Here is a 24,570-nt window from a genome sequence, read left to right as displayed (position 1 = left end):
GAGAGAGACAGAGAGAGAGCCAGAGAGAGAGTCAGAGAGAGAGAGAGACAGAGAGAGAGACAGAGACACAGAGAGAGAGAGACAGAGAGAGACAGGGAGAGAGAGAGAGACAGACAGAGAGAGAGAGAGACAGAGGGAGGCAGAGAGAGACAGAGAGAGGCAGAGAGAGGCACAGAGAGAGAGACAGATAGATAGAGAGAGAGAGAGAGACGGAGAGAGAGAGAAACAGAGAGAGACAGAGAGAGAGAGAGAGAGAGGGAGAGAGAGAGAGAGAGAGACAGAGGGAGAGACAGAAAGAGAGACAGAGAGACACAGAAAGAGAGAGAGAGACAGAGAGAGAGAGAGACAGAGAGAGAGTCAGAGAGAGAGAGAGACAGAGAGAGAGACAGAGAGAGAGTCAGAGAGAGAGTCAGAGAGAGAGAGAGAGACAGAGAGAGACAGAGAGAGAGAGACAGAGAGAGAGAAAGAGAGAGACGGAGAGAGAGAGAAACAGAGAGAGACAGAGAGAGACAGAGAGAGAGAGAAACAGAGAGAGACAGAGAGAGACAGAGAGAGAGACAGAGAGACAGAGAGACACAGAGAGAGAGAGAGACAGAGAGAGAGTCAGAGAGAGAGAGAGAGACAAAGAGAGAGAGAGAGACAGAGAGAGAGTCAGAGAGAGAGAGAGAGACAAAGAGAGAGAGAGAGACAGAGAGAGAGAGACAGAGAGAGACAGAGAGAGAGAGAGACAGAGAGAGAGAGAGAGAGACAGAGAGAGACAGTGTGTGTAAGTACAGGGAGAGAGATAGAAAGAGGCAGACAAAGCGGAGGTAGAGGCAAACACAGCTCAGAGAGAATGTAGCCGGGAAAAACGGAAAGCCAAAACGCTGGGGGCTGGAAATCCGTAACCACAGCGGAGAATGTCAGAGAGACTCGTCCGGTCTGTTCCGGAGAGACGGGAGCAGAGTTAATGATTCGAGGCCGTCTGCCCAATCATTGGGAAGCTGGGAACATTGGCCGGGATTCTCCCCCCTACCGGCGTGTGGGCCGTACCGATGCCAGAGAGCGGCGTGAACCACTCCGGCATCGGCCCGATCGGAAGGTGCGGAATCCTGCCAACGGCCGCCGACCGACACGGCGTAATCCCCGCCCCCCGCCAACAAACTAGCAGCGGACAATTCGGCAGCCGGTGTCGGAGCGGGGGGGGAGGTGGGATACACGCTGCCCTCCCCTGGCGATTCTCCGACCCGGCCCGGCCGGGGGGGGGTCAGAGAACCCCGCCCATTAACTCCGCTCCACTCTCTGCAGGCGCTGCCTGCTTGTGCACAAAAACAAAGCAAATAGGAGGAGGCCGTTCAGCCCCTCAGTCCCGACTGGCCCACCCAGACGGAGACCTTTCGTGCTCACAGCGCGGCGGTCAAACCTGCGCTCAGCCGTGACCCTGCCGCACCCCCTCACACTTTGACGAGGCCACACCCGCGTGTCCCCAAAGGACGGCGGCGTGGGACACCCCCACCCCCACCCCCACCCCAGGATTCTACTTCATGGCAGGGAACCGGACAACCCCATCCGATCGCCAGTCGCTACTTACCTCCAAAGTTGGCCAGTCTCTCCAGACGGGTGGTGGGTACCTTGAGTTCTCGAGCCCTCTCACTCAGCTGCAACACAACATCAACAGGTTGGAACCCGGAACCCGGCTCCTTATCCATCCCCCCCACCCCCCGTAACAGCTCAGACCCTCTGCTCAAGCCCTCATCGCCCATTACCCGCGTTTAAACCCCCGTGCTGTACCTGTCCTGGGAGTGTTTGATGGGGACAGTGTAGAGGGAGCTTTACTCTGTATCTAACCCCGTGCTGTACCTGTCCTGGGAGTGTTTGATGGGGACAGTGTAGAGGGAGCTTTACTCTGTATCTAACCCCGTGCTGTACCTGTCCTGGGAGTGTTTGATGGGGACAGTGTAGAGGGAGCTTTACTCTGTATCTAACCCCGTGCTGTACCTGTCCTGGGAGTGTTTGATGGGGACAGTGTAGAGGGTGCTTTACTCTGTATCTAACCCCGTGCTGTACCTGTCCTGGGAGTGTTTGATGGGGACAGTGTAGAGGGAGCTTTACTCTGTATCTAACCCCGTGCCGTACCTGTCCTGGGAGTGTTTGATGGGGACAGTGTAGAGGGAGCTTTACTCTGTATCTAACCCCGTGCCGTACCTGTCCTGGGAGTGTTTGATGGGGACAGTGTAGAGGGAGCTTTACTCTGTATCTAACCCCGTGCTGTACCTGTCCTGGGAGTGTTTGATGGGGACAGTGTAGAACATAGAACATAGAACACTACAGCGCAGTACGGGCCCTTCGGCCCTCGATGTTGCGCCGACCTGTGAAACCATCTGAAGCCTATCTGACCTACACTATTCCATATTCATCCATATGTCTATCCAGTGACCACTTAAATACCCTTAAAGTTGGCGAGTCTACTACTATTGCAGGCAGGGCGTTCCACACCCCTACTACTCTCTGAGTAAAGAAACTGCCTCTGACATCTGTCCTATATCTCTCACCCCTCAATTTAAAGCTATGTCCCCTCGTGTTGGTCATCACCATCCGAGGAAAAAGACTCTCACTGTCCACCCTATCTAACCCTCTGACTATCTTATATGTCTCTATTAAGTCACCTCTCAGCCTTCTCCTCTCTAACGAAAACAACCTCAATTCCCTGAGCCTTTCCTCGTAAGACCTTCCCTCCATACCAGGCAACATCCTAGTAAATCTCCTCTGAACCCTTTCCAAAGCTTCCACATCCTTCCTATAATGTGGTGACCAGAACTGCACGCAGTACTCCAGGTGTGGCCGCACCAGAGTTATGTACAGCTGCAGCATGACCTTGTGGTTCCGAAACTCAATCCCCCTGCTTATAAAGGCTAGCACACCATATGCCTTCTTAACAGCCCTATTAACCTGGGTGGCAACTTTCAGGGATTTATGTACCTGGATGCCGAGATCTCTCTGTTCATCTACACTACCAAGAATCTTGCCATTAGCCCAGTACTCTGCATTCCTGTTACTCCTTCCAAAGTGAACCACCTCACACTTTTCCGCATTAAACTCCATCTGCCACCTCTCAGCCCAGCTCTGCAGCTTATCTATGTCCCTCTGTATCCTATAACATCCTTCAGCACTATCCACAACTCCACCGACCTTCGTGTCATCTGCAAATTTACTAACCCATCCTTCTACACCCTCTTCCAGGTCATTTATAAAAATGACAAACAGCAGTGGCCCCAAAACAGATCCTTGCGGTACACCACTAGTAACTGAACTCCAGGATGAACATTTGCCATCAACCACCACCCTCTGTCTTCTTTCAGCTAGCCAATTACTGATCCAAACCGCTAAATCACCTTCAATTCCATACTTCCTTATTTTCTGCAATAGCCTACCGTGGGGAACCTTATCAAACGCCTTACTAAAATCCATATACACCACATCAACAGCTTTACCCTGATCCAGGGAGCTTTACTCTGTATCTAACCCCGTGCTGTACCTGTCCTGGGAGTGTTTGATGGGGACAGTGTAGAGGGAGCTTTACTCTGTATCTAACCCCGTGTTGTACCTGTCCTGGGAGTGTTTGATGGGGACAGTGTAGAGGGAGCTTTACTCTGTATCTAACCCCGTGCTGTACCTGTCCTGGGAGTGTTTGATGGGGACAGTGTAGAGGGAGCTTTACTCTGTATCTAACCCCGTGCTGTACCTGTCCTGGGAGTGTTTGATGGGGACAGTGTAGAGGGAGCTTTACTCTGTATCTAACCCCGTGCTGTACCTGTCCTGGGAGTGTTTGATGGGGACAGTGTAGAGGGAGCTTTACTCTGTATCTAACCCCGTGCAGTCCCTGTCCTGGGAGTGTTTGATGGGGACAGTGTGGAGGGAGCTTTACTCTGTATCTAACCCCGTGCTGTACCTGTCCTGGGAGTGTTTGATGGGGACAGTGTAGAGGGAGCTTTACTCTGTATCTAACCCCGTGCTGTACCTGTCCTGGGAGTGTTTGATGGGGACAGTGTGGAGAGAGCTTTACTCTGTACCTAACCCCATGCTGTACCTGTCCTGGGAATGTTTGATGGGGACAGTGTAGAGGGAGCTTTACTCTGTATCTAACCCCGTGCTTTACTTGTCCTGGGAGTGTTTGATAGGGACAGTGTAGAGGGAGCTTTACTCTGTATCTAACCCCGTGCTGTACCTGTCCTGGGAGTGTTTGATGGGGGTCAGTGTAGAGGGAGCTTTACTCTGTATCTAACCCCGTGCTGTACCTGTCCCGGTGTGTTTGATGGGGACAGTGTAGAGGGAGCTTTACTCTGTATCTAACCCCGTGCTGTACCTGTCCTGGGAGTGTTTGATGGGGACAGTGTAGAGGGAGCTTTACTCTGTATCTAACCCCGTGCTGTACCTGTCCTGGGAGTGTTTGATGGGGAATAGTGTAGAGGGAGCTTTACTCAGTATCTAACCCCGTGCTGTACCTGTCCTGGGAGTGTTTGATGGGGACAGTGTAGAGGGAGCTTTACTCTGTATCTAACCCCGTGCTGTACCTGTCCTGGGAGTGTTTGATGGGGACAGTGTAGAGGGAGCTTTACTCTGTATCTAACCCCGTGCTGTACCTGTCCTGGGAGTGTTTGATGGGGACAGTGCAGAGGGAGCTTTACTCTGTATCTAACCCCGTGCTGTACCTGTCCTGGGAGTGTTTGATGGGGTCAGTGTAGAGGGAGCTTTACTCTGTATCTAACCCCGTGCTGTACCTGTCCTGGGAGTGTTTGATGGGGACAGTGTAGAGGGAGCTTTACTCTGTATCTAACCCCGTGCTGTACCTGCCCTGGGAGTGTTTGATGGGGACAATGTAGAGGGAGCTTTACTCTGTATCTAACCCCGTGCTGTACCTGTCCTGGGACTGTTTGATGGGGACAGTGTAGAGGGAGCTTTACTCTGTATCTAACCCTGTGCTGTACCTGTCCTGGGACTGTTTGATGGGGACAGTGTAGAGGGAGCTTTACTCTGTATCTAACCCCGTGCTGTACCTGTCCTGGGACTGTTTGATGGGGACAGTGTAGAGGGAGCTTTACTCTGTATCTAACCCCGTGCTGTACCTGTCCTGGGAGTGTTTGATGGGGACAGTGTGGAGGGAGCTTTACTCTGTATCTAACCCCGTGCTGTACCTGCCCTGGGAGTGTTTGATGGGGACAGTGTAGAGGGAGCTTTACTCTGTATCTAACCCCGTGCTGTTCCTGTCCTGGGAGTGTTTGATGGGGACAGTGTAGAGGGAGCTTTACTCCGTATCTAACCCCGTGCTGTACCTGTCCTGGGAGTGTTTGATGGGGACAGTGTAGAGGGAGCTTTACTCTGTATCTAACCCCGTGCTGTACCTGTCCTGGGAGTGTTTGATGGGGACAGTGTAGAGGGAGCTTTACTCTGTATCTAACCCCGTGCTGTACCTGTCCTGGGAGTGTTTGATGGGGACAGTGTAGAGGGAGCTTTACTCTGTATCTAACCCCGTGCTGTACCTGCCCTGGGAGTGTTTGATGGGGACAGTGTAGAGGGAGCTTTACTCTGTATCTAACCCCGTGCTGTACCTGTCCTGGGAGTGTTTGATGGGGACAGTGTAGAGGGAGCTTTACCCTGTATCTAACCCCGTGCTGTACCTGTCCTGGGAGTGTTTGATGGGGACAGTGTAGAGGGAGCTTTACTCTGTATCTAACCCCGTGCTGTACCTGTCCTGGGAGTGTTTGATGGGGACAGTGTAGACTTACAGTTTGGTGTTGTAGCCGGATCAGTTTGGTGTCCCGCGCTCTCTGTAAATCTTCAGCAGTGAGGGTACGGACAGCGGTCGAGCTTTGGCGTAGGAAGTTATTGTTGCCGATTGAGCCAATGGTGGGCGGGGAAATCCGGAGGCCGGAAATCAGTTGAGCATCAGTCCAGCGAGCCTGACTGAGGAGTGAGGATCGGCTCGATGCCAGGCGACCCCCTGACCCTCCAGCGAGCGAGGGTCTCTCCTCCTGTCCAAGGTGCGTGCGGGACAGAGGGGGTGTCGCCTGCGTTTGGCTCCCGAACTCCCTTGGCCAATACCGACACTGACTCTGTCCAAAGAGAACATCGTAGATTACTAGCGATACCCCGATGCCCAGTTCGATACCCGCCCCACAACCTGCCCGGATACTCCTAAATCACACTCATACCCCTTAACCCACACCAGCACCCTCAAAACCTCAGTAATGGCCCCCAACCCATCCCGAGACCCACTAACCAGTGTTAGTGTTACCCCCAACCAGCCGAAATACCCCCTAACCAACCATAATACCCCCTAACCAACCATAATATCCCCAACCAGCCAAAATACCCCCTAACCAGCCATAATACCCCCTAACCAACCATAATACCCCCTAACCAACCATAATATCCCCAACCAGCCAAAATACCCCCTAACCAGCCATAATACCCCCTAACCAACCATAATACCCCCTAACCAACCATAATATCCCCTAACCAGCCATAATACCCCCTAACCAGTCATAACACCCCCTAACCAGCCATAACACCCCCTAACCAACCATAATACCCCCTAACCAGCCATAACACCCCCTAACCAACCATAATACCCCCTAACCAGCCATAATACCCCCTAACCAACCATAATACCCCCTAACCAGCCACAATACCCCCTAACCAACCATAATACCCCCTAACCAACCATAATACCCCCTAACCAACCATAATACCCCCTAACCAACCATAATACCCCCTAACCAGCCATAATACTCCCTAACCAACCATAATACTCCCTAACCAACCATAATACCCCCTAACCAACCATAATACTCCCTAACCAACCATAATACCCTCTAACCAACCATGATATCCCCTAACCAACCATGATACCCCCTAACCAGCCATAATACCCCCTAACCAGCCATAATACCCCCTAACCAGCCATAATACCCCCTAACCAGCCATAATACCCCCTAACCAACCATAATACCCCCTAACCAGCCATAATACCCTCTAACCAACCATAATACCCCCTAACCAGCCATAATACCCCCTAACCAGCCATAATACCCCCTAACCAACCATAATATCCCCTAACCAACCATGATACCCCCTAACCAACCATAATACCCCCTAACCAGCCATAATGCCCCCAACCAGCCATAATACCCCCTAACCAGCCATAATACCCCCTAACCAACCATAATACCCCCTAACCAACCATAATACCCCCTAACCAGCCATAATACCCCCTAACCAACCATAATACCCCCTAACCAACCATAATACCCCCTAACCAACCAGGATACCCCCTAACCAGCCATAATACAAAGAACAAAGAACAAAGAACAAAGAAAATTACAGCACAGGAACAGGCCCTTCAGCCCTCCCAGCCTGCGCCGATCCAGATCCTTTATCTAAACCTGTTGCCTATTTTCCAAGGATCTACTTCTCTCTGTTCCCCGCCCGTTCATATACCTGTCTAGATGCCTCTTAAATGATGCTATTGTGCCCGCCTCTACCACCTCCGCTGGCAAAGCGTTCCAGGCACCCACCACCCTCTGTGTAAAAAACTTTCCACGCACATCTCCCTTAAACTTTCCCCCTCTCACTTTGAAATCGTGACCCCTTGTAACTGACACCCCCACTCTTGGGAAAAGCTTGTTGCTGTCCACCCTGTCCATACCTCTCATAATTTTGTAGACCTCAATCAGGTCCCCCCTCAACCTCTGTCTTTCCAATGAAAACAATCCTAATCTACTCAACCTTTCTTCATAGCTAGCACCCTCCATACCAGGCAACATCCTGGTGAACCTCCTCTGCACCCTCTCCAAGTCATCCACACCCTTCTGGTAATGTGACGACCAGAACTGCACGCAGTATTCCAAATGTGGCCGAACCAAAGTCCTATACAACTGTAACATGACCTGCCAACTCTTGTGTTTTGTGTTTAAACAAAGGAGATTACAAGGGGATGAGAGAAGAACTAGCTAAGGTAGACTGGGAGCTAAGACTTTATGGTGGAACAGTTGAGGAACAGTGGAGAACCTTCCAAGCGATTTTTTTTTTTTTTTCTTTTTTTTTATAAATTTAGATTACCCAATTATTTTTTCTATTAAGGGGCAATTTAGCGTAGCCAATCCACCTACTCTGCACATTTTTGGGTTGTGGGGGCGAAACCCACGCAGACACGGGGAGAATGTGCAAACTCCACACAGACAGTGACCCAGAGCCGGGATCGAACCTGGGACCTCAGCGCCGTGAGGCGGTTGTGCTAACCACTAGGCCACCGTGCTGCCCTCCAAGCGATTTTTCACAGTGCTCAGCAAAGGTTTATACCAACAAAAAGGAAGGACGGAAGAAAGAGGGAAAATCGACCGTGGATATCTAAGGAAATAAGGGAGAGTATCAAATTGAAGGAAAAAGCATATAAAGTGGCAAAGATTGCTGGGAGATTAGAGGACTGGGAAATCTTTAGGGGGCAACAGAAAGCTACTAAAAAAGCTATAAAGAAGAGTAAGATAGAGTATGAGAGTAAACTTGCTCAGAATATAAAAACAGACAGTAAAAGTTTTTACAAATATATAAGACAAAAAAGAGTGGCTAAGGTAAATATTGGTCCTTTAGAGGATGAGAAGGGAGTTTTAATAATGGGAAATGAGGAAATGGCTGAGGAACTGAACAGGTTTTTTGGGTCGGTCTTCACAGTGGAAGACACAAATAACATGCCAGCGACTGATAGAAATGAGGCTATGACAGGTGAGGACCTTGAGAGGATTGTTATCACTAAGGAGGGAGTGATGGGCAAGCTAATGGGGCTAAAGGTAGACAAGTCTCCTGGCCCTGATGGAATGCATCCCAGAGTGCTAAAAGAGATGGCTAGGGAAATTGCAGATGCGCTAGTGATAATTTACCGAAATTCACTAGACTCTGGGGTGGTCCCGGTGGATTGGAAATTAGCAAACGTGATGCCACTGTTTAAAAAAGGAGGTAGGCAGAAAGCAGGAAATTATAGGCCAGTGAGTTTAACTTCGGTAGTAGGGAAGATGCTGGAATCTATCATCAAGGAAGAAATAGCGAGGCATCTGGATAGAAATTGTCCCATTGGGCAGACGCAGCATGGGTTCGTAAAAGGCAGGTCATGCCTAACTAATTTAGTGGAATTTTTTGAGGACATTACCAGTGCAGTAGATAACGGGGAGCCGATGGATGTGGTATATCTGGATTTCCAGAAAGCCTTTGACAAGGTGCCACACAAAAGGTTGCTGCATAAGATAAAGATGCATGGCATTAAGGGTAAAGTAGTAGCATGGATAGAGGATTGGTTAATTAATAGAAAGCAAAGAGTTGGGATAAATGGGTGTTTCTCTGGTTGGCAATCAGTAGCTAGTGGTGTCCCTCAGGGATCCGTGTTGGGCCCACAATTGTTCACAATTTACATTGATGATTTGGAGTTGGGGACCAAGGGCAATGTGTCCAAGTTTGCAGATGACACTAAGATGAGTGGTAAAGCGAAAAGTGCAGAGGATACTGGAAGTCTGCAGAGGGATTTGGATAGGTTAAGTGAATGGGCTCGGGTCTGGCAGATGGAATACAATGTTGACAAATGTGAGGTTATCCATTTTGGTAGGAATAACAGCAAACGGGATTATTATTTAAATGATAAAATATTAAAGCATGCCGCTGTTCAGAGAGACTTGGGTGTGCTAGTGCATGAGTCACAGAAGGTTGGTTTACAAGTGCAACAGGTGATTAAGAAGGCAAATGGAATTTTGTCCTTCATTGCTAGAGGGATGGAGTTTAAGACTAGGGAGGTTATGTTGCAATTGTATAAGGTGTTAGTGCGGCCACACCTGGAGTATTGTGTTCAGTTTTGGTCTCCTTACTTGAGAAAGGACGTACTGGCGCTGGAGGGTGTGCAGAGGAGAGGTTAATCCCAGAGCTGAAGGGGTTGGATTATGAGGAGAGGTTGAGTAGACTGGGACTGTACTCGTTGGAATTTAGAAGGATGAGGGGGGATCTTATAGAAACATTTAAAATTATGAAGGGGATAGATAGGATAGATGTGGGCAGGTTGTTTCCACTGGCAGAGCTAGGGGGCATAGCCTCAAAATAAGGGGAAGTAGATTTAGGACTGAGTTTAGGAGGAACTTCTTCACCCAAAGGGTTGTGAATCTATGGAATTCCTTGCCCAGTGAAGCAGTTGAGGCTCCTTCATTACATGTTTTTAAGGTAAAGATAGATAGTTTTTTGAAGAATAAAGGGATTAAGGGTTATGGTGTTCGGGCCGGAAAGTGGAGCTGAGTCCACAAAAGATCAGCCATGATCTAATTGAATGGCGGAGCAGGCTCGAGGGGCCAGATGGCCTACTCCTGCTCCTAGTTCTTATGTTCTTATGTTCTTATGTTCTTATGTACTCAATACCCTGTCCGATGAAGGCAAGCATGCTGTATGCCTTCTTGACCACTCTATCGACCTGCGTTGCCACCTTCAGGGTACAATGGACCTGAACTCCCAGATCTCTCTGCACATCAATTCAGGGCAGCACGGTAGCATGGTGGTTAGCATAAATGCTTCACAGCTCCAGGGTCCCAGGTTCGATTCCCGGCTGGGTCACTGTCTGTGCGGAGTCTGCACATCCTCCCCGTGTGTGCGTGGGTTTCCTCCGGGTGCTCCGGTTTCCTCCCACAGTCCAAAGATGTGCGGGTTAGGTGGATTGGCCAGGCTAAATTGCCCTTAGTGTCCTAAAAAATAAGGTTAATGGGGGTTGTTGGGTTACTGGGATAGGTATACGTGGGCTTGAATAGGGTGATCATTGCTCGGCACAACATCGAGGGCCGAAGGGCCTGTTCTGTGCTGTACTGTTCTCTTCTCTAAAAAATTTTCCCCAAGACCCTTCTATTGACTATATAGTCCGCTTTTGAATTTGATCTTCCAAAAATACCCCCTAACCAACCATAAAACCCCCTAACCAACCATGATACCCCCTAACCGACCATGATACCCCCTAACCGACCATGATATCCCCTAACCGACCATGATATCCCCTAACCGACCATGATACCCCCTAACCGACCATGATACCCCCTAACCGACCATGATACCCCCTAACCGACCATGATACCCCCTAACCGACCATGATACCCCCTAACCGACCATGATACCCCCTAACCGACCATGATACCCCCTAACCGACCATGATACCCCCTAACCGACCATGATACCCCCTAACCGAGCATGATACCCCCTAACCGACCATGATACCCCCTAACCGACCATGATACCCCCTAACCGACCATGATACCCCCTAACCGACCATGATACCCCTAACCGACCATGATACCCCCTAACCGATCATGATACCCCCTAACCGACCATGATACCCCCTAACCGACCATGATACCCCCTAACCGACCATGATACCCCCTAACCGACCATGATACCCCCTAACCGACCATGATACCCCCTAACCAACCATGATACCCCCTAACCAACTATAACACCCCCTAACCAACCATGATACCCCTAACCAACCATGATACCCCCTAACCAGCCATAATACCCCCTAACCAACCATGATACCCCCTAACCAGCCATAATACCCCCTTACTAACCATGATACCCCCTAACCAGCCATAATACCCCCTTACCAACCATGATACCCCCTAACCAGCCATAATACACCCTAACCAACCATGATACCCCCTAACCAGCGATTAAACCCACCTATTAGCTCTGATATTCCTGATCCACACTAATACCCCAAAACATTTACCAGCCCCCCCCCCCCAACCTATCCCAATACCCCCAAATCTCGCACCAATACCTGCCAAACTCCACATCAATTTTCCCCAGCCTAACACCCATACCCCCAAATACACAACAAAAGCCCCAAACGCACCCTGGCACCCGATCCCCCCCACACCACCTCCCCCTCACCTGTGTCACGTTGTCCCGGCTCCTCGGCCCGGCCACGGAGGAGGCAGGCCTGTGGGTCAGGCCACGCCTCAGGATCTGGGCCTTCATCCCACCGAGCCCCCATCTCAGGGCAGCCGCCATCGGAGCCACTTCTGCGGGTGGGAAGGGGGGGGGGGGGAGAAAAACAAACGGGGTGACCTCAGATCATCACGCTCCGCGCGCCCGCTGCCTCTCTCTCTCCCCTCCCCCATGCCGACCAATGACGAGGAAGGGTGGCCGGGCATCGTCACGGAAACGCGGCCTTCCTAACATCACGAGAGATGTGCAGTTCCAACCGAGGGGTTTCGCAGCTGCTCGGCATGCTGGGATAGCACCTGGGCCATTGGCCATCACAAACCACCCCCCCTCCTCCTCCTGACTGGGAGGCGGGGAGCGGGGACACACACAAAGCGGCTGAGAGTTTTCTGGCTGACATTCGGGCAGCACAAGTGGCTAGCACTGTGGCTTCACTGCGCCAGGGTCCCAGGTTTGATTCCCCGCTGGGTCTGTGCGGAGTCTGCACGTTCTCCCCCCCCCCCCCCCCCCGTGTCTGCGTGGGTTTCCTCCGGGTGCTCCGGTTTCCTCCCACAGTCCAAAGACGTGCAGGTTAGGTGGATTGGCCGTGCTAAATTGCCCTTAGTGTTCAAAAAAGGTTAGGAGGGGTTACTGGGTTACGGGGATAGGGTGGAAGTGAGGGCTTAAGTGGGTCGGTGCAGACTCGATGGGCCGAATGGCCTCCTTCTGCACTGTATGTTCTATGTATTTCTATGTATGCGACGAGTGGTGCATCACAGGGGTCAGACCCGGGGCCTCAACTCCCGATATAAACGAAGGGACTGAAGACGTGAGGTGAGATTCTCTGGACCGCCGGTCTCCCAATGGGATCGTCCACTCCGCCGGGAAAACCGCAGGCCGGGGTGCAGTGGCACCGGGAAAGGTGAATCCCAACGGTCGGATAATTCCTGCACAGTCGCTGAATCTGCTGACAGCACGATGGTACGTGGGTAAGTAAATTGTGAAGAGCACATGTGAGGTTTACACTGGGACAAGGATAGGTTGAAATGAAATGAAAATCGCTTATTGTCACAAGTTGGCTTCAAATGAAGTTACTGTGAAAAGCCCCTAGTCACCCCATTCCAGCGCCTGTTCGGGGAGGCTGGTACGGGAATTGAACCCCCGCTGATGGCCTTGTTCTGCTTTACAAGCCAGCAGTTTAGCCCACTGTGCCTATGAGTGGTTAAGCTAAAAAAACACACACTCAAACCCATGCATTAAAAAACACATACACGCACTCAACAACACACACGCACTCAACAACATGCACTCAAAAAACACACACACGCACTCAAAAACACACATATACATACAAAAACACACATGCACTCAACAACACACACACACACACTCAAAAACACAGACATGCATTCAAAAATACACCCGCACTCAAAAACACACGCATGCATACAAAAACACACACACACACGCACTCAACAACACACACACGCGCACTCAACAACACGCACTCAAAAAACACACGCATTCAAATGCACTCACGCACTCAAATACACCCACACTCAAAAACATACACACGCACTGAAAAACACACACACACTCGTTCAAAAACGCTTCCGCACTCAGAAACACACACAGGCTCAAAAACACACACACTCACTCAAATACGCACACGCGCACTCAAAAACACACACGCGTACTCAAATACGCACCTCCGCTCAGAAACACACATGTGCACAGAAACACACAGATGCACTCAAAATACAAATACGTACTCAAAAACACACACACACACACACTCAAAAACGCACCCGTGCTCAGAAACACACATACGTACTCAAACACACATGCACGCTCAAAAATACTCAAACGCGCTCAAAATTATACACATTCTCAGAAACACACTTGCGCACTCAGAAACACACACACACACTCAAAAACACACTTGCGCACAGAAAAACACACTCAAAAACACAGACATACACTCAAAAACATACACACACAATCAAAAAAACACACACGGACTCAAAAACACATGCACTCAAATACACACACACACTCAAAAACACCACAAGCGCACTCAAAAACAAACACATGCACTCAAACACACACATGCATGCATTCAAAAACACGCACGCACTTCTGTCAGCGCGGTGGCTCAGTGACCTCACGGCGCTGAGGTCCCAGGTTCGATCCCGACTCTGGGTCACTGTCCGTGTGGAGTTTGCACATTCTCCCCGTGTCTGCGTGGGTTTCGCCCCCACAACCCAAAATGATGAGCAGGCTAGGTGGATTGGCAACGCTAAATTGCCCCTTAATTGGAAAAAAAATGAATTGGGTACTCTAAATTTTAAAAAAACACACACGTATTCAAAAACACACACATGCACTCAAAAGCACACACATGCACTCAAAAACACACACTAACTTAAATTGACATGCACTCAAAAACAGGCACACACTTGGAAAATCTCAAAAACACACTCAAAACAGACACACTCAAGAACACGCACTCAGAAACACAAACACACGCACTCAAACACATGCACTCGAAAACACACACGCACTCAAAACCATGTACGCACTCAAAAACACGCATGCATTCAAAAACACACACATTCAAAAACACACACATTCAAAAACACGCACATTCAAAAACACGCACGCACTCAAAAACATGCACGCATTCAAAAACACACACGCATTCAAAAACACACACGCATTAAAAAACACACACGCATTAAAAAACACACGCATTCAAAAACACGCACGCATTCAAAAACACGCACGCATTCAAAAACACGCATGCATTCAAAAACACGCACGCATTCAAAAACACACACACGCACTCAAAAACACATACGTATTAAAACACACGCATTCAAAAACACGCATTCAAAAACACGTATTCAAAAACACACGCATTCAAAAACACGCACGCATTCAAAAACACGCGCGCATTCAAAAACACGCGCATTCAAAAACACACACGCATTAAAAAACACGCACGCATTCAAAAACACGCACGCATTCAAAAACACACACACGGACTCAAAAACACACACGCATTAAAAAACACACACGCACTGAAAAACAGACATATACTTGGAAAAACTGAAAAACAGACACATACCTGGAAAAACTTAAAAACAGACACACACTCAAGAACACGCGCACTCAAAAAAACACACACTCAGAAAGACTGAAAAACACACACAGATCAATGTAATATCCCAGACAGGACTTACGGGGTGAAAATGATCATCTTCCCCGTGGTTCACATGGGGTACGATCTCCCCCACTGAGGGGCACAGGAACTCCGTTCACCATTGGATGAAAGGTCAGGCATTAAGGCACCAACCAGGGAGAGACAGTAGGGAATTCCCGGGAAGTGTAAATTCCGTAATTGTAAATAAATCAGAGTTTTGTATTTGCCTTGGTGGGGACTTCCCATGTCGTCATTATACTCAAAAAATACACACACTAAAGAAAACATACTCAAAAAATACACTCAAAAAACACACACACGCACTCAAAAAGCACGCTCATAAACACACACACACAGGGCAGCATGGTGGTGCAGTGGTTAGCACTGTTGCCTCACGACTCCGAGGTCCCAGGTTCGATCCCGGCCCCGGGTCACTGTCCGTGTGGAGTCTGCACATTCTCCCCGTGTCTGCGTGGGTTTCACCTCCACAACCCAAAGATGTGCAGGGTAGGTGGATTGGCCAGGCTAAATTGCCCCTTAATTGGAAAAAATGAATTGGGTACTCTAAATTTATATTTAAAAAAACACACACCCACTCAAAAAATACACTAATAAACAAACTCGAATAAACACACTCAAAAACATACACACACAAAAATAACGCTCAAAAACACACACACAGGGGCGGCATGTGGCGCAATGGTTAGCACTGGGACTGCGGCGCTGAGGACCCGGGTTTGAATCCCAGCCCTGGGTCACTGTCCGTGTGGAGTTTGCACATTCTCCCCGTGTCTGCGTGGGTTTCACCCCCACAACCCAAAGATGTGCAGGGTAGGTGGATTGGCCACGCCAAATTGCCCCTTAATTGGAAAAAAGAATAATTGGGTACGCAAAATTTATTTATTTTTTAAAACACACACTCAAACAGACATTCAAAAACGCACACACTCAAACATACAAATAAATACACTCAAATAAACACACACACACTCAAACAGGTGCTCAAAAACACACACACACAAAAACACACTCAAAAACTAAATTCTATGAAACACACACACTCAAACTCACTCAAATAAACACACTCAAATAAACACACACTCAAACACACACACAATCAAAAGCTCAGAAAAACACACACTGAAAATAGACAAAAAACACTCAAAAAACACTGACACACAATCAAAAGCTCACACAAACACTCAAACACACAACTAAACACACACTCAAAAATACACAAGTAAAATAAACACTCAAAAACACAAACTCAAAAACACACAAAAGAAAAATAATCATTCAAAAGCCACGCACACAATCGAAAGTTCTCAGTAAAACACACACTCAAAAACACACTCATAATAGACAAAAACATTCAAACACACTCAAACAACACACACAAGCAAATACACGCTCAAAAACAGACCTACTCAAAAACACACTCAAAAAACACACTCACTCAAAACACACTCAAACAAGAAAAAAAAATCACACTCAAAAATCACACACACAATCCAAAGCGCACAGATAAATGCACACTCACAAAAACACACACGCAGAAACACACACTCAAAATACAGACAAAAACATTCTAAAACACTCAAAAAAAAAACACACACACACTCAAATACACACACTCAGAAACACACACACACTCAGAGACACACACACACTCACTCAGAAACACACACACTCAGAAACACACACACACTCACTCAGAAACACACACACTCTCAGAGACACACACACTCACAAACACACACACTCACTCAGAAACACACACACTCACTCAGAAACACACATACACTCAAACACACACTCACTCAGAAACACACACTCTCAGAAACACACACTCTCAGAAACACACACTCAAAATAGACAAAAACATTCAAAAACAGTCAAAAAAACACTCACTCAAATACACACACACACACTCAAAACTCACACACCAGTCAAGAACACACACAAAAACTGGGGAAAAAAATCACACTCAAAAATCACACACACTATCCAAAGCGCACACACTCAAATAAACACACACTCAAAAACAGACACACTCAAATAAACACACACTCAAAAACAGACACACTCAAATAAACACACACTCAAAAACAGACACACTCAAATAAACACACACTCAAAAACACACACACATAAATAAACACACATGCAAAACACACACTCAAATAAACACACACATTCAAATAAACACACAATCAAAACACACACACACACACTGGAAAAACGGACTCAAAATACAGACAAGAAATACTCAGACACACACACAGTGAAAAACTCCCACAGGATCTCAGAGATACACAGATTCTCTCTCACCCTCCCTCCCTCCCTCCCTGCTCCATGTCAGACACACATTGCCCTGCCCTGCTGCCCAGCATAACACACACAGCACTGCTGTTTGTGAATCTCCTTCCTGACACAGAGCTCTCACACACACACCCCCATCGTCAGTCACTCTGTGCATTTACCCCCATTCCCCCCCCCCCCACACACACACAGAGGAGGGGGGCGCAGAGAGAACACTCACCTTGCCCTGCTCAGTGCCCTGTAGTGGGGGTAGAGCAGGAGTACTGGGCACACAGTGCAGCTCAGACACACAGCTCATCCTGGGAGCTGGGGAAAGAGGCGATGCGCTTGCAGGCACGTCTCAAAGCTGCTGCTGCGACCAGAATTAACCTTCCATTACCAGGAGGCTGCAACCAGCTCCTCCCCCGACCCAGGAACCCGGCCATAAGACAAACTGCTGCCCAAAGCCAGGAGCCACTTGCAAAGAAAATAAATCAACCTCAAGCATGTCCTATAGACACGTCCCATGGTTCAGGAGAGCGACGACTTTGCATTGCTGTAGAGCCTCTGCACATGTCGCAAAGCCCTAATTGTTTCCCCAAGGGCAGTTGTCATGTGTGCACAGCAAGATCCCACAGGCTGCACAGTCAGAGGGTCAGTACTGAGGGAGCTCTGCACTGTCAGAGGGTCAGTACTGAAGGAGTGCCGCACCGTCAGAGGGTCAGTACTGAGGGAGTGCTGCACTGTCAGGGGGTCAGTACTGAGGGAGCGCTGCACTGTCAGAGGGTCAGTACTGAGGGAGTGCTGCACTGTCAGAGGGTCAGTACTGAGGGAGCCGCACTGTCAGAGGGTCAGTACTGAGGGAGTGCTGCACAGTCACATGGTCAGTACTGAGGGAGTGCTGCACTGTCAGAGGGTCAGTACTGAGGGAGGGCCGCACTGTCAGAGGGTCAGTACTGAGGGAGGGCCGCACTGTCAGAGGGTCAGTACTGAGGGAGTGCCGCACTGTCAGAGGGTCAGTACTGAGGGAGTGCTGCACTGTCAGAGGGTCAGTACTGAGGGAGTGCTGCACTGTCAGAGGGCCAGTACTGAGGGAGTGCTGCACTGTCAGAGGGTCAGTACTGAGGGAGTGCTGCACTGTCACATGGTCAGTCCTGAGGGAGTGCCGCACTGTCAGAGGGTCAGTACTGAGGGAGTGCTGCACTGTCAGAGGGTCAGTACTGAGGGAGCGCTGCACTGTCAGAGGGTCAGTACTGAGGGAGTGCTGCACTGTCAGAGGGTCAGTACTGAGGGAGGCGCACTGTCAGAGGGTCAGTACTGAGGGAGTGCTGCACAGTCACATGGTCAGTACTGAGGGAGTGCTGCACTGTCAGAGGGTCAGTACTGAGGGAGGGCCGCACTGTCAGAGGGTCAGTACTGAGGGAGTGCCGCACTGTCAGAGGGTCAGTACTGAGGGAGTGCCGCACTGTCAGAGGGTCAGTACTGAGGGAGTGCTGCACTGTCACATGGTCAGTCCTGAGGGAGTGCCGCACTGTCAGAGGGTCAGTACTGAGGGAGGGCCGCACTGTCAGAGGGTCAGTACTGAGGGAGTGCTGCACTGTCAGAGGGTCAGTACTGAGGGAGTGCTGCACTGTCAGAGGGTCAGTACTGAGGGAGCGCTGCACTGTCAGAGGGTCAGTACTGAGGGAGTGCTGCACTGTCAGATGGTCAGTACTGAGGGAGTGCCGCACTGTCAAAGGGTCAGTACTGAGGGAGTGCTGCACTGTCAGAGGGTCAGTACTGAGGGAGTGCTGCAGTGTCAGTGGGTCAGTACTGAGGAAGTGCTGCACTGTCAGAGGGTCAGTACTGAGGGAGTGCTGCACTGTCAGATGGTCAGTACTGAGGGAGTGCCGCACTGTCAGAGGGTCAGTACTGAGGGAGTGCCGCACTGTCAGAGGGTCAGTACTGAGGGAGTGCCGCACTGTCAGAGGGTCAGTACCGAGGGAGCCCCGCACTGTCAGAGGGGCAGTACTGAGGGAGTGCTGCACTGTCAGAGGGTCAGTACTGAGGGAATGCTGCACTGTCAGAGGGTCAGTACTGAGGGAGTGCCGCACTGTCAGAGGGTCAGTACTGAGGGAGTGCTGCACTGTCAGAGGGTCAGTACTGAGGGAGTGCCGCACTGTCAGAGGGTCAGTACTGCGGGAGTGCTGCACTGTCAGAGGGTCAGTACTGAGGGAGTGCCGCACTGTCAGAGGGTCAGTACTGAGGGAGTGCTGCACTGTCAGAGGGTCAGTACTGAGGGAGTGCTGCACTGTCAGAGGGTCAGTACCGAGGGAGCCCCGCACTGTCAGAGGGGCAGTACTGAGGGAGTGCTGCACTGTCAGAGGGTCAGTACTGAGGGGTTGCTGCCACAGGCTCCATCACTCTCAGAGTGAGGGAGAGAAGGTGATGGGAGATTCCCTAGCTTTCAGCGGACGTTTAATTGGGAATAACTCTCCCTGTTGTTCACACAGCCCGACTAGGTACCGAGCAAATGTTACAAAGATGAGCGCAGCCTGAGGGAGAGCTATTTATCCAATGTGTTTATCCCGGGTGTGGGTACAGACTGCGGAGTTCCAGGCGGATATCGCTCGGTAGATAACGGGCTGATTGTTCACACTGACCTCCATCGTAACCCCTCGTTACCCAGCCTTCAAAAACATCCCTGTGTGCTAACTCGCTCTCCCCACGTCAAAACTCACTCTCCCCATGTCCAAACTCACTCTCCACACCCTCACTCGCTCTCCCCACGTCCGAACTTACTCCCCGTGTTCAAACACACTCTCCCCATGTCCGAACTCACTCCCTCTGTGTAACCCCGTGCAGCACTCCCTCAGTACTGACCCTCTGACAGTGCGGCACTCCCTCAGTACTGACCCTCTGACAGTGCAGCACTCCCTCAGTACTGACCCTCTGACAGTGCAGCACTCCCTCAGTACTGACCCTCTGACAGTGCAGCACACCCTCAGTACTGACCCTCTGACAATGCAGCACTCCCTCAGTACTGACCCTCTGACAGTGCGGCACTCCCTCAGTACTGACCCTCTGACAGTGCAGCACTCCCTCAGTACTGACCCTCTGACAGTGCAGCACTCCCTCAGTACTGACCCTCTGACAGTGCAGCACTCCCTCAGTACTGACCCTCTGACAGTGCAGCGCTCCCTCAGTACTGACCATCTGACAGTGCAGCGCTCCCTCAGTACTGACCCTCTGACAGTGCAGCGCTCCCTCAGTACTGACCCTCTGACAGTGCAGCACTCCCTCAGTACTGACCCTCTGACAGTGCAGCACTCCCTCAGTACTGACCCTCTGACAGTGCAGCACTCCCTCAGTACTGACCCTCTGACAGTGCGGCACTCCCTCAATACTGAACCTCTGACAGTGCGGCACTCCCTCAGTACTGACACTCGGAGAATATTGAACGTCGTCACGAGACTAATTTAATGTTGAATGAACTGGCTTAAGGCGGCCGTTGATTTCGCCTGTGTAGGTCTATATGTGTGTGTACGTGCCTGTACATATTTGTACGTTTGAATGTGTGTACGTGTGTGAGTGCATCTTTCACGCGCTCATTGTCAAAGCCGCTCGAATGAGATTCCCCCGGCATTTATTAAATTCATCTGTGGGGCCTGAGCTTAATTGGTGCTGTCAGTCCTCATCAAGTTGCGTTGATGAGGGCCTTACAGAGCGGTAATCCCTGTACAAATTCAGCATCAATGACGTGTCGCACAGCCGCTGGGGGAAGATTGATTTTAATTCGCAGGCTTTCAAATCCATAAACGTACGTGAAAGATGTTGTGTCGCTCTCGGGGGCTTGATGGGAGTTTACGTCGCTCACATTTTCGGGCCTGCTCAGGGGTGGCTTTAATTACCGCAGCCAATCCGTTTGTGAGTCAAGAATCTTGGCTCGAATTATCTTTCTGACTGCGCACCTCGTTCGCCACTCCTATTTCTCCTCGGATTTTTACCGGCCCGATGTTCAGCCTTTTCCTTGACGCTGTGCCACCTGCCCCTTCCTGGTTTACTCTGCATTTCTGTGGTGCCTTTCTGACCACAGACATCGCGCAGAAGTGCCTCGCAGCCAGTCGAAGGGTAGTCACGGTCGTCGAGTGCCAGACGCAGCAGCCATTTAGCGCACAGCATGATTCCACGCTCCGACAGGAAGTGCCGCACTGTCAGAGGGTCAGTACTGAGGGAGTGCCGCACTGTCAGAGGGTCAGTACTGAGGGAGTGCCGCACTGTCAGAGGGTCAGTACTGAGGGAGTGCCGCACTGTCAGAGGGTCAGTACTGAGGGAGTGCCGCACTGTCAGAGGGTCAGTACTGAGGGAGTGCCGCACTGTCAGAGGGTCAGTACTGAGGGAGTGCCGCACTGTCAGAGGGTCAGTACTGAGGGAGAGCCGCACTGTCAGAGGGTCAGTACTGAGGGAGTGCTGCACTGTCAGAGGGTCAGTACTGAGGGAGTGCTGCACTGTCAGAGGGTTAGTACTGAGGGAGTGCCGCACTGTCAGAGGGTCAGTACTGAGGGAGTGCCGCACTGTCAGAGGGTCAGTACTGAGGGAGCGCTGCACTGTCAGAGGGTCAGTACTGAGGGGGTGCTGCACTGTCAGAGGGTCAGTACTGAGGGAGTGCCGCACTGTCAGAGGGTCAGTACTGAGGGAGTGCCGCACTGTCAGAGGGTCAGTACTGAGGGAGTGCCGCACTGTCAGAGGGTCAGTACTGAGGGAGTGCCGCACTGTCAGAGGGTCAGTACTGAGGGAGTGCCGCACTGTCAGAGGGTCAGTACTGAGGGAGTGCCGCACTGTCAGAGGGTCAGTACTGAGGGAGTGCTGCACTGTCAGAGGGTCAGTACTGAGGGAGTGCTGCACTGTCAGAGGGTCAGTACTGAGGGAGCGGCGCACTGTGGGAGGGTCTGTACTGAGGGAATGCCGCACTGTCAGAGGGTCAGTACTGAGGGAGTGCCGCACTGTCAGAGGGTCAGTACTGAGGGAATGCCGCACTGTCAGAGGGTCAGTACTGAGGGAGTGCTGCACTGTCAGAGGGTCAGTACTGAGTGAGCGCTGCACTGTCAGAGGGTCAGTACTGAGGGAGTGCCGCACTGTCAGAGGGTCAGTACTGAGGGAGTGCTGCACTGTCAGAGGGTCAGTACTGAGGGAGTGCCGCACTGTCAGAGGGTCAGTACTGAGGGAGTGCCGCACTGTCAGAGGGTCAGTACTGAGGGAGTGCTGCACTGTCAGAGGGTCAGTACTGAGGGGGAGCTGCACTGTCAGAGGGTCAGTACTGAGGGAGCGCTGCACTGTCAGAGGCTCAGTACTGAGGGAGTGCTGAACTGTCAGAGGGTCAGTACTGAGGGAGTGCCGCACTGTCAGAGGGTCAGTACTGAGGGAGTGCTGCACTGTCAGAGGGTCAGTACTGAGGGAGCGCCGCACTGTCAGAGGGTCAGTACTGGGGGAGTGCTGCACTGTCAGAGGGTCAGTACTGAGGGAGTGCTGAACTGTCAGAGGGTCAGTACTGAGGGAGTGCTGCACTGTCAGAGGGTCAGTACTGAGGGGGTGCCGCACTGTCAGAGAGTCAGTACTGGCGGAGTGCTGCACTGTCAGAGGGTCAGTACTGAGGGAGTGCTGCACTGTCAGAGGGTCAGTACTGAGGGAGTGCTGCACTGTCAGAGGGTCAGTACTGAGGGAGCGCCACACTGTCAGAGGGTCAGTACTGAGGGAGTGCTGAACTGTCAGAGGGTCAGTACTGAGGGAGTGCTGCACTGTCAAAGGGTCAGTACTGAGGGAGTGCCGCACTGTCAGAGGGTCAGTACTGAGGGAGTGCCGCACTGTCAGAGGGTCAGTACTGAGGGAGTGCTGCCCTGTCAGAGGGTCAGTACTGAGGGAGTGCCGCACTGTCAGAGGGTCAGGACTGAGGGAGTGCTGCACTGTCAGAGGGTCAGTACTGAGGGAGTGCCGCACTGTCAGAGGGTCAGTACTGAGGGAGTGCTGCTCTGTCAGTGGGTCAGTACTGAGGGAGTGCTGCACTGTCAGAGGGTCAGTACTGAGGGAGTGCTGCACTGTCAGAGGGTCAGTACTGAGGGAGTGCTGCACTGTCAGAGGGTCAGTACTGAGGGAGTGCCGCACTTTCAGAGGGTCAGTACTGAGGGAGTGCCGCACTGTCAGAGGGTCAGTACTGAGGGAGTGCCGCACTGTCAGAGGGTCAGTACTGAGGGAGTGCTGCACTGTCAGAGGGTCAGTACTGAGGGAGTGCTGCACTGTCGAAGGTCCCATCTTATTGTGACGACGCTGTTTGTGGTAACGTACTGTGCCCTATCTGTCCACTGTGTGTTCCACCTGACAACAGTGACCGCCATTCTGGAGCAGCGATCGGCTTCGATGCTCCCAGGTGAGGGGCTAGACGCTGCAGAAATGCAAAATCGCTCTCCCCCTCCCAGAGAATCACACATTCAGGACTTACCAACGGCACTCTCCCTCGGGAACTCTCGCTTATCCTTCCAGACAATCCGTTGTTCGTCGATCTCTGCGTTGTCCTAAATCCCTCTTCCCTGTAAGTCTCACTTCCTGCTTTACTTTGGTAATTATTGACAACAGGCTGTGAAATCTCTGACATCACTCTCCTAAAACAACCAGTTACCAGTCCACGCCTTGCCTTGTGTGTGTGGTGTGTGTGTGTGTGCGTGTGTACATATATGTGTGTGTTAACCCTTCCCTCTCCACTGGCCTTAAGTGAAGCCTTTGACAAGGTCCCTCATGGCAGACTGGTACAGAAGGTGAAGTCGCACGGGGTCAGAGGTGAGGTGGCAAGATGGATACAGAACTGGCTCGGTCACAGAAGGCAGAGGGTAGCAGTAGAGGGGCGTTTATCTGAATGGAGGGGTGTGACTAGTGGTGTTCCACAGGGATCGGTGCTGGGGCCTCTGTTGTTTGTGGTGTACATAATCCATCTGGAGGAAAATGTAGCCGGTCTGATTGGTAAGTTCGCGGATGACACCAAGGTTGGTGGAGTGGCAGATCGTGACTGTCTTGTTATGCTCTTGACGTAGCATAAGCTGCTTCCTTGATGTTCACTCTGACAAAGG

At 50.8% G+C, this 24,570-nt stretch overlaps 1 protein-coding gene across 1 annotated transcript; it reads right to left on the bottom strand.

The window, feature by feature from the left end:
- Positions 1–1,570: 1,570 nt before the first annotated feature.
- Positions 1,571–24,108, bottom strand: LOC119961402 (atypical kinase COQ8A, mitochondrial-like; the record flags this gene model as incomplete). Its single annotated transcript, XM_038788790.1, has 4 exons — positions 23,949–24,108; positions 11,938–12,068; positions 5,763–6,089; positions 1,571–1,637 (listed from the first exon to the last, which is right to left on the bottom strand). Coding segments are annotated over exons 2-4 (514 nt in total), but the record flags the coding sequence as incomplete, so codon positions are not given.
- Positions 24,109–24,570: the final 462 nt, after the last annotated feature.

Source organism: Scyliorhinus canicula, unplaced genomic scaffold (assembly GCF_902713615.1).
Source record: "Scyliorhinus canicula unplaced genomic scaffold, sScyCan1.1, whole genome shotgun sequence".
NCBI classification, from domain to species: Eukaryota; Metazoa; Chordata; class Chondrichthyes; order Carcharhiniformes; family Scyliorhinidae; genus Scyliorhinus; species Scyliorhinus canicula.
This window is presented reverse-complemented; position numbering and strand designations above follow the sequence as displayed.